This window comes from Amphiprion ocellaris, chromosome 7, assembly GCF_022539595.1.
Source record: "Amphiprion ocellaris isolate individual 3 ecotype Okinawa chromosome 7, ASM2253959v1, whole genome shotgun sequence".
NCBI lineage: Eukaryota > Metazoa > Chordata > Actinopteri > Pomacentridae > Amphiprion > Amphiprion ocellaris.
The window spans coordinates 38837799-38848650 of NC_072772.1; the positions used below are offsets into that span (position 1 = coordinate 38837799).

General features: G+C 41.6%; 2 protein-coding genes across 2 annotated transcripts; both read left to right on the forward strand.

Annotated features, from left to right (window-relative positions):
* Positions 1 to 2073: 2073 nt before the first annotated feature.
* Positions 2074 to 4821, forward strand: LOC129349376 (transmembrane protein 187-like). The gene has a single exon (XM_055012517.1). The coding sequence runs from the start codon at positions 2376 to 2378 to the stop codon at positions 3228 to 3230; it is 855 nt and encodes a 284-aa protein (XP_054868492.1). The 5' UTR covers positions 2074 to 2375; the 3' UTR covers positions 3231 to 4821.
* Positions 4822 to 5125: 304 nt separating this feature from the next.
* Positions 5126 to 8518, forward strand: LOC111586486 (Yip1 domain family, member 6). Its single transcript, XM_023296213.3, has 2 exons — positions 5126 to 5654; positions 6368 to 8518. The coding sequence occupies exons 1-2, from the start codon at positions 5319 to 5321 to the stop codon at positions 6713 to 6715; spliced, it is 684 nt and encodes a 227-aa protein (XP_023151981.1). The 5' UTR covers positions 5126 to 5318; the 3' UTR covers positions 6716 to 8518.
* Positions 8519 to 10852: the final 2334 nt, after the last annotated feature.

Here is a 10852-nt window from a genome sequence, read left to right on the forward strand (position 1 = left end):
GAAGATGTGGAACAGATTTCTGCACACATGATGCTTAAAATATACAAACTGTGGAAGAAGGACTGAAAGATGTTTTTAATATAAATCACTCATTCACATTCATACATCCTTCTGTATCTGTTGTTACGTTCCTGATATGGAGATTGAGGACATCTTATGTTTTTTGTCACACGTTTTTAACACTTTACAGCATCTGCGCATGTTAAAGAACTGATCTGAGTCCCGTCCAAAAAAAAGTCCCACTCTAAAATTTCATTGGACCGCCTTTAGCTTATTTCGATTAGCTTCTTCAATGTCACAGCATTTATTTCTGTCCAGAGATGCATTCATTTTCTACAGAGATCTTATAGTGAAGATGGGAGAATCAAAGTCTTCTCCAGAACATCCCAGAGGTTCTCAGTGGTTCTGAGGTCTGGACTCTGTGGAGGACAATCCATCTCATGCTCCCTGATCCACTCATTCTCAGTGTGACCCCATGAATCCTCATCGTCATCTAGGAACATGAAGAAAACCTCCACTGATGGAAAGACCTGGTCCTTCAGTATCTTCAGGTATCAGCTGACCTCATTCTTTGGGAACATAACATTGGTGGACCTGAACAACCCCAGATCACAACCCTAACCTCCACTAGCCATGATGAGGACATCACTTCATCTGCCTCTCTTCTTACCCTGATGGACCAATCTGATGGTTTATCCTCGACTCCTCTGGGCTCTATACCTACCATCAGGCATGGAGGTGGCAGTATCATTATAATATCAATTTAACTGACTCAAGTCTGAGTCAGAAAGACCACAAATGGAGCAGAACGGCACCAATTCTGGTGCCGTTCTGCTCCATTTGTGGTCTTTCCGACTTGGTTCTTCAGGTTCTTGATGGATCTCAGTCAGGACTTTGGGGAGACCAGTCTAGAACCTTCATTCCAGCCTGATGGACCCATTTCTTTTCCACGTCTGATGTGTGTTTGGGTTCATCGTCTAAATGAAACATCAACCTTGTGCTGATGGTTTTAGGTTCTCCTGAAGAAGCCGGGTATTTAATAACAGAAATGAATAGTGCTAATGATTGGTGCTAAACAGTATGATGTATATTAGACAAATGTAATACAGAACATATTAACTAACCCTAGCTGTGTGAATTTCTCCTGGCGTGGGGAGCAGTAAAGGATTCTCTGATATTAAACTAATTCATTTCTAATGTTTTATTTTGTGCTGTGTTCTTTATTTATTCCTGCTGTAACCTAAACATGGACCTGAGAACTTCCTTTTCCTCTCCTTATACATGTTTCTAAACTACATTTACAGACTTTGTGTTGGAATCAGAAAGTAAAGAACTGATAAACGACAGATTTTTACTGATTATGAGCAGAAGTCCTGAGTAGAACTGAAAGAATAGTTGATGAAATCTGAGAGAGCAGATTCATAAAGGTCATCCAGAGTGTCATAGTGAGCAATGGAAGAATGTCTGACACAGAAATCACAGCTTTTATTCACTGTTGTCAGATTTTACATCATTATATGCAGACTTTTAATCAATAGCTGAGGTTTCATTCAGTGTTTGCAGAACTTTCTTTTCAGTTTCTCACAAATGAGTATTTAGTATGCACCATCATTATTATACTGAATATATATGTGACGGTAATATTGTTGAAACACGGACACATATTAGTTCATTTTATAGTTTGAAACCCTAGTTGTGTCATCTTGTTTCAAATTCGCTGTTATTGAAGTTTTCAGTATTTGCTGTGATCCAGCTGGAGTATGTTCATGGTCTATTGCTGGTGTAGTAACTGATTTCCGCCAGCAGATGGAGTTTACTGTTTGTGAGCAACAGAATGAAGTTTTATGATTGATTCAGATTCATTCAACAGCGTTTACTGACAGAAAACAGCTGAAGGGAAATTTACTTGCAGAACCCACCGAGGAGCTCATTCAGGTGTGCTACATATGCTATTCATATTATTAACATTAAATAAAATCAATATTAGGCTTTATACTTCTTTTTGCTGACAGGAGTCTACAGAGAGGCAAGCAGCCAATCCAAACACTCCATTTCAATCACGTGTTTCTGAAACCCGGAATAATAACATCAGCAGCTGTGAGTTTAGAGCGTGAGTTTCAGCAGCAGAACTTCTAGAAGATAAGACTTTAAGTTCCAGATATTAAGACTTTAAATGTTCCAGATATTTGCCCTCTAACTGCCGGGGTAACTTCCAGATATTTGCCCTCTAACTGCCGGGGTAACTTCCAGATATTTGCCCTCTAACTGCCGGGGTAACTTCCAGATATTTGCCCTCTAACTGCCGGGGTAACTTCCAGATATTTGCCCTCTAACTGCCGGGGTAACTTCCAGATATTTGCCCTCTAACTGCCGGGATGTTCGCCGCTCTGCTGTCCGTGTCGCTGCCCTTCCTGCTCTGCGTTGTTCTGGTGAACACCGGCCTGTTTGACTCGGTTCTGGTGGACCTGGACCCGAGTCACTACGCGGAGAAGCGCGTGCACGCTCTGCCCGCGTTCCTGGCGATGCCGTGTAACTGCTTGGTGAACGTGGGTTATATCTGCGTGGGTCTGTACTGGCTGCTGTGGAACCGGCTCGGTACCGAACCCGACCGGAGCCGCTACATGAGGCAGGTGTTCGCGCTCATGGCCCTGGTCTACGCGCCCGTGCAGTGGACGCGCCTGACGGTGCTGCGGCTCGCTCCCGCCGTGCTCGACCAGTGGCTCACGCTACCGATCTTCGCGTGGGTTCGGGTGTGGATCCGGTACATCGAGGAGCCTCCGGGCCGATGGAGCGGCGCGCACGGAGCCGCGCACGGGGCCGCGCTGGAGCTGTGCTCGCTGCTGAGCTACGGACTGACACTGCTGCACGCGCGGGGCTTCGAGGCGGCTCTGGGCGCGCACGTCGCCCTGGCCGTGCACGCGGCGGTTCGGCTGCAGCTCAAGTACGGGGACCGTCGCACGCGCACGGTTCTGCTGCTGGCGGTGCTGTCCTTTGCGGGCTTCGTGGTGCTGAAGCTGCTGGACCACCAGCTGGCCCGGTACCGGCTGTTCCAGCGGCTCACCGGACACTTCTGGTCCAAAGTCTGCGACGTGCTGCAGTTCCACCTCAGCTTCCGCTTCCTGACGGCTCTGGATCAGCGGGTCCAACAGAACCGGGCCAAGGCTGCAGGACTAACAGAACCGGTCCAAGGCTGCTGGACTAACAGAACCGGTCTAAAGCTGCAGGACTAACAGAACCGGTCCAAGGCTGCAGGACTAACAGAACCGGTCTAAAGCTGCAGGACTAACAGAACCGGTCCAAGGCTGCAGAACTAACAGAACCGGTCTAAAGCTGCAGGACTAACAGAACCGGTCCAAGGCTGCAGGACTAACAGAACCGGTCTAAAGCTGCAGGACTAACAGAACCGGTCCAAGGCTGCAGGACTAACAGAACCGGTCCAAGGCTGCAGGACTAACAGAACTGGTCTAAAGCTGCAGGACTAACAGAACCGGATCAGTTGGGTTCTGACTGATGGATGTGCCTGGGGGCACTAGGACCCTGGTGATCCAGGTGAATGCAGCTCACCTGAGCAGGTGTGTCAGCGTCACTCACTCATCAGTCATCAATCTGCTATAATCAGAATCATTTTGGAGTTTTTTATTTTTACAGAATTTGTAATGATAGTTTTCTGCAGCATGTGAGAATTTCTTCACTAAATAAACAGTTTTTGTTTCTGATCTCTGAGGTGAATCTGCTCTAATTCTGTTTATATCCTCTGAGGATTTTATTTAGTCTTTTTCTATTTTTACCTGTAGCTGGGAGTCACTACAAAACATAACAATAGAGATTGTTGAACTTTACAGCCAAAGTGCTGTTTGCTCCTTTTCCTGGTTTGCTCTTGTAATTTTATTTTTTTAGTGCTCAGTTGTGTTCAGAGTTCACCTGTTGATTTGACATCACTCCAGGTTCACTCTTCTGTTGGGAGAAATTAATTTATTCTAGTTTGATTGACTCACCTGTTTGCATCGTTAACTATACTCTGTCCAGGTGATTCAGAACATGTTGTCCATGTAGCTACAGAAGGAGACATCACCTGAAGGTGCAGTAAAATGAGAGTCCAACATTACTGTGCTGCACCTGTTTCCTGTTTCCAGGTGACTTTAAGGCTGATCTGTGAACAGTGAGCTGATTTTAGAGAACTGATTGTGCTACGATGCTGTTAACCCGCTTTGAACCCATTTTTCCCAGCTGTTAAAAGTAAACTTAAAATGTTAAACTCTGAAGATTTGAAATGTTTATGAGTGACAAATTTGCAGAAATACAGCAAAAGAGAGAAGAAAGCAGAAGACTGAGGACCTCTGGAGAGACCAGGACTTTGCTCCGGACATTCTCTGACTCTGTGGTGGTCTGCTGACTGGACAGAAGGTCAGGAGGTTCTGGACTCCATAGAGGAGGATGGTGGAGAAGCTCACGTCCATCATGGACTCTGACCCACTGCTGGAGGCTTCAAAAAGACCTCCACCCTATGATAGGTCATCAGCACCACTGGCTGATGGGAGCATAAACCAGACTTATATCATGTATTATTATTATTATTATTATTATTATTATTATTATTATTATCTCAACCAGAACAAACTCTGCACTGCTGCATCTTTGCAATTTTACATTTATTTTCAAGTCACTTTATATTGCTGTTGTCTACAGTGTGTCAATACTGTATATGCTCATTTTAATTTTTCATCCTTGTACATATTGCAATTATTATTACGTTTCTTTGCTGCTTTAACAGTGTGAATTTCCCCTGGCGTGGGGAGCAATAAAGGATTATCTTATCTCTTATCTTGTATCTTATCTACTGCATTTGACAGAAAACTACAGGGAGCAAGACGCCCAATAAATACCACAACTGTACAAATAATACAAGAAAATAATCCAAAAAAACTCAATAAAATAATCCAAATAAAACACTTAGAAAAAGCATAAAAGCAGACCTGTTGGTGTAAAAAGACGAACACTGCTAACTGAAATGATCACAAAAGTCACAAAAAACGCAGAAATTCTGAGTTAAATTTCTATAAAATTCACAAAGAAAACGTTTCCTGTACGGCGGGTGTACGTGACACGTCACGGTGAAACGTGTGCGTCTGTTGCGTAAAGCGGAAGTAAACAATCCTCAGCTGACGTGGAGCAGCGGTCGGTCGACCCGGAGCTAAACTGTTTTCCAGAAACTGGTCTCACTGGTTTAGTTGGTGGCTTCAGCCGGAGTGTGGTTCCTCTGAAGCTCCAGGAGCTCTGCTGGCTGCTGCGGAACCGAAACAGTCTTTAAAAGCTCCATAATGGCGGCAGCGGAGGACAGCAGGCCGTTCGCCGGGCTGTCCGACGTCTCCATCTCAGAGGACATCCCGGTGGAGGGGGACATCTCGGTGCCCGTCGGCTCCTCCAGGAGAGACGACGAGCTGTCCACGCTGGACGAGCCGGTGAAGGAGACCATCCTGCGGGACCTGCGGGCCGTGGGCAACAAGTTCGTCCACGTCCTGTACCCGAAGCGGAGCTCCGCGCTGCTGCGGGACTGGGACCTGTGGGGCCCCCTGCTGCTCTGCGTCACCCTGGCTCTGCTGCTGCAGGGAGGAGCCGCCGACAGCGACGACCAGGGAGGACCGCAGTTCGCTGAGGTAGGACCGTGTTGGGATTAGAGTTAGGGTAGAACCGGAGGTCGCTGAGGCAGGACGGTCCCTGGTGCTGCTCAGCTCCAGTAACAGGACAGGAAATACTCACTAGTTATTATCTGCAAAACGGACTGACAGCCAGGAGGGGTTCCTGAAGGGGTTGCTGGAGGGGCCGCAGGCAGGCTCCAGGACCGACAAGGCAGGGGCAACAAGACTACCATAAAGAGACACAAAACCACCATAAATACCTCATGTAAATAGTCTTCTTAAAAAAAACAAAAACAAACAAACATCTGTGTATATAATGTTCTCTGCGTTTTTGCACTGTGTCTTTCTATTTATTCTGTACTGCCTCTAAACAATTTTTCTCCTTTGGAGCTGCTGTAACAGTGAACTTTCCCCATTGTGGGATCAATAAAGTTTATCTTATCTTAAAGACACAAAACTACCTCAGAAACACTAAACTACCAGAGAGAGACACATAAACTGACTACCAGTTAAAGCATAAATGTTGATGAAGGAATGTAGATGACATAAAAACCCAGAATGTAAACCACCTCAGGGATGGAAAGGAAGCACAAAGTGAAAAAAGCACTTCTACTGGTGGACTTTTAGACTCCATGAAATGAAGTGAGGGAGGTGATAAACGGCTAAAAACGACAGCATTGCATTGGATTTTAAAGTTTACAGTCCTCTGACCACGTTCTGGTTTTGTTCAGGTCTTCGTCATCATCTGGTTCGGCTCCATCATCATCACCCTGAACTCCAAGCTGCTGGGCGGCACCATCTCCTTCTTCCAGAGCCTGTGTGTTCTGGGTTACTGCATCATGCCTCTGACGGTGGCCATGGCCGTCTGCCGGCTTGTCCTGCTCGGCGGTACTGGGATGGTCAGCTTCGCCGTGAGGCTGGCGGTGGTCACGGCGTCCTTCGGCTGGTCCACCTTCGCCTCCACAGCCTTCCTCACCGACAGCCAGCCGCCCAACCGCAAGGCGCTGGTGGTGTACCCGGTGTTCCTGTTCTACTTTGTGATCGGCTGGATGGTCCTGACGTTCTCGCCGTCGCAGTAGAGGACGCCAACATGGTTTTAGTGGAGAAGAACTCCGACACCAGAATCTGCCTTTAGGAAGACTACTGAACAGACTCTGTGGGTGCTGAGACAGCATTTGGACACCAGAACAAACTCTGAGGAGCAGCGGTCGAAGCTACCGACGAACAGTTGATGAATATGTTCTTGTCTTTGTATATAGAAATAGTCGATGAATGTTGAACTCCTGAGTCTCTGTGTGAAATATTGAAATACCTGCTGATGCTTTCCAGCAGCCTCACTAAAACCTTCAGTCTGGGAAACTGTTCAGCGTTTCTCTGAGTGTTTTGGTTTTTATAGACAGAAGACAGTCGACTCTGACAGAGTATCATTTAGGATTTAGAGTGTTTCCTGCTGGTTTGAACCTCCAGCTTTTTTTTTCTTCCACACATGAAACTGAACAGTGTCAGATTTAGTGCAGATAAGTCCTAAACTGTGTTTTGAAAATGAATCCAGTGTGGACAGACGCTGGCAGACAAGATTTGAGTTTAATTACAAACTAAGAGCAGTAATTCACATTTTCTGATTTCATGTTACCCTGTAGACCTGGAACTTTGTACTGAAGCTCATTTCCACCAGCAAAAGAAAATTAAAAGTCAAAATAAGTCAAAATTCTGAGATAAAAATAAAAATGTTGAAATAAAGTCAAAAATATAAAGGAGATATGAAAAAGTCTGCGTTTTGGAAATAACAGAACTTACTGAGTCATTAATTATTTTTTGAAGTTCACTAAGTTTAAGGAACTAAAAGGTTTATTAATCAGAAATTTGGTATGAAAAGTTAAAAAAGTTTGAAATTATTAGTACCAAATGCTCTTTTTTAATTTACACAGTATTTTTGGCAGACATTAACATTAAGTCATATTTTTGAAGTTTTAACTTTTTGTCAGAATTTTCACTTTAACTTCAATGAGTCCAAATTTTGACTTTATGTCAAAGCAGTGAAATAAAAAGTCAAAACTGTGACATTAAATCTAAACTGAGATGAAAAGAAAACAGATAAGAGTCCAACCTATGACTTTAAAATCTAAATGTAGATGTAATAAATAACATGAGATAAAACCTCATAGACTGAGATAATTTAAAAAAGATGACATCAAAATGAAAAATGGATATAAAAGGTAAAACAATAACTCAAAACAATAATTCACTCAACATTAAAAGAATGAGATAAAAAGCTGAACAAAATAAATCTAAAATTCAAAATGATGAAAATAAAGTAAAAAATAGTTCCTTATTTAGTAAAATGTTTGACTCAGTAACTTTAAAGTTTTTTATTATCTCAGAATGTTTTCTTGAATATTTGAATTCACTTTCTTTCCTCATGATGTTTGTTCTGTAAATCAGTTTGAACTTCAGTCATTGAGAAGAAAACTGCAGAAAATAATAACATTCACTTTATTTTTCAGTTAACATTGAACCAGCTTCAACAGTAAAACAGGTTCTAATAAAAGGTCAAACAAATTAAAGAATGAATCTGTGGGTGTTTGGACTCTATGTTTTGCATCCCTTCATTTGGGTAAATCCGATGTTTCTGTCTGTCTATATGCTGGCAGGTAAATGATTAGTCTGAAAAGCATTTTGGGAAATGTAGGAGTTCTGTACCTGAGGCTGGTGTCTCTGAGGCAGTGTGATGTCTGGTTTTATGGGATGAATCAGCTGATTTCCCATCTGTGACAACCGTCATCATGTCATAAATCACCGGCTTTAGTTGTTAATTTTTGTAATTTGTGTTTAATTTTACATCAGCAAAGGAAAAAAATAAAAATCTGTTTGAGCAGCTGTGATTGTTGGATTTTCAGTCCAAGTGTTCCTGACGTACAGACACTTCACAAAGAAAAGATCAGACACATTTCATGCTCTGAATGGGTTAGCTGTTCCAGGGAAGTACCAATACAATATAATAAAGGAGAGTTTAAAACAGCCTACAAAGGTAAAGAATCTACACTGAAATATTAAACCACAGGAGGAGAGTGGCTATATGGCACACCTGTGCAGGTAATTTCACAGTAAACCTGTTAATCTGCATTCTGAATCACTGCTGCAGCGACTGAACGACAACTGAAGACACTGAAAAAACACAAAACATGCAAACGTTTGGACTCTGTGGTCGATGTGCAACTCATCTGGACGTTTTCAGGTTTAGGGTCACACACACGCACGCACGCACGCACACACACACACACACACACACACACACACACACACACACACACACACACACACACACACACACACACACACACACACACCTATGTCAAATAGATGGATGGATGGATAGATAGATAATTAATCCCGAGGGAGATTCATGAAATGTTTCCGTTTTTTTAATGAAACAGGAAGTTGTGTACAAACATCCTGTAAGCCGGCTGTGCAACGAGTGAACAGGGACCGTCTGCAAATAGCAAAACCGCTGCAACAGCGAAGAGACACAGATATTCAATTACTTAACTTTTATACACTGTAGTGTCACCAAATTTACTGCAGCCATCAATTGTCTCCTGCTGGTCATACTACAATTCTTGGTTTGACACTAAATACAAAATCTGAATTTTAAGAAATTTTCATTATTTTAGTATTGTTTTATTAGTAATAAATTCAATAACTTCACTCTTGTTTACTTTAGTGTCACCAAAATCACTAGAGCCTTCAATTGTCTCCCGCTGGTCATACTACAACACTTGGTTTGATATTAAATAAAAAAATCTGAATTTTAAGAAATTTTTATTATTTTATTATTATTAGTCATAAAATTCAATAACTTCACTCTTACACACTGTAGTGTCATCAAATTCGCTGGAGCCATCAGTTGGCTCCTGATTATCGTACTACAACTCTTGGTTTGACATTAAGTAAAAAATCTGAATTTTAAGGAATTTTTGTAGTAACTAAAATTCACTTACTTTACTCTTAAACACTGCAGAAAAAATAAACGCCATCCAATCATCAAAAGGGTCCTACTGATCATACCTTCAGGTTTTTTCTTCCAAGTATTGTCCGTGCAGTCCTTAACTTGGAAAATATTATTAGCTGTTTAACATTAGGGTTTAAATGAATCAGTTAAGGCTGCAGCCTCGTAAGAAAGCGTCTGACTGTCTTTCTTCCCAATCGTCAGTACTTGAGGAGACAATCTAAACAGTTTAGTTTGGTATATTGATGTTATCTGATCCTCTCTTTGATGAGGAGTCCAAGTTCCATTACTATTCAGTATTATGTATTTGGACAAACAGGTGCACTGTGGATCTAAAAATATAGCCCCACACACATCAAGAGAAGAGCCATCAAAGCTAATTTACTCATAATCCTTAAACTTCACACACAAGCATGCACACTAAATAGTGTGCACATCTTCACATGGCAATAAACAACCCAAATCATTAAAATTCAGTTACTTTTGGTTGTTAATGTTACACAATCTACCAAAAAAAAAAAATGGATGACCACTTTTAACTGTTACAACAAAAAATATTTGAGATATATAACAACAATTTCATTACCAATAAAAAAAAAAAATCCTTAAAATCATGAAAAATAGTTAAATATCAAACCAAGAGTTGTAGTATGATCAACAGGAGCCAACTGAGTTAGACAGAGTGTAATCTTTTTGCAGTACATAAGAGGGAAGTTATTGAATTTTATTACTAATAAAATAATAAGAAAATAAGAAAAAAATTCCTTAAAATTCAGACTTTTTTATTTAATATCAAACCAAGAGTTGTAGTATGACCAGCAGGAGTCAACTGATGGCTCCAGTGATTTTGGTAACACTACAATGTATAAGAGTGAAGTTATTGAATTTTATTACCAATAACAATTCCTTAAAATTCAGATTTTCTATTTAATATCAAACCAAGGGTTGTACTGTGACAGTCAGGAGACAACTGATGGCAGCAGCGAGTTTGGTGACACTACAGTACATAAGAGTGAAGTTAATGAATTTTATTACCAATAAAAATTATTTAAAATTCAAATTTTGTACTTAATATCAAACCAAGTGTTGTAGTATGACCAGCAGAAGCCAATTGAAGGCTCCAGTGATTTTGGTGACACTAAAGTAAACAAGAGTGAAGTTATTGAATTTATTAAAACAATACTAAAATAATGAAAATTTCTTAAAATTC

Bases quoted from the DNA above. Each gene is read 5' to 3' on its own strand.
- LOC129349376 (XM_055012517.1), top strand. From the start codon at position 2,376: ATGTTCGCCGCTCTGCTGTCCGTGTCGCTGCCCTTCCTGCTCTGCGTT.
- LOC111586486 (XM_023296213.3), top strand. From the start codon at position 5,319: ATGGCGGCAGCGGAGGACAGCAGGCCGTTCGCCGGGCTGTCCGACGTC. The intron at 5,655-6,367 runs GTAGGACCGTGT...GGTTTTGTTCAG, and splicing joins GAGGACCGCAGTTCGCTGAG to GTCTTCGTCATCATCTGGTT.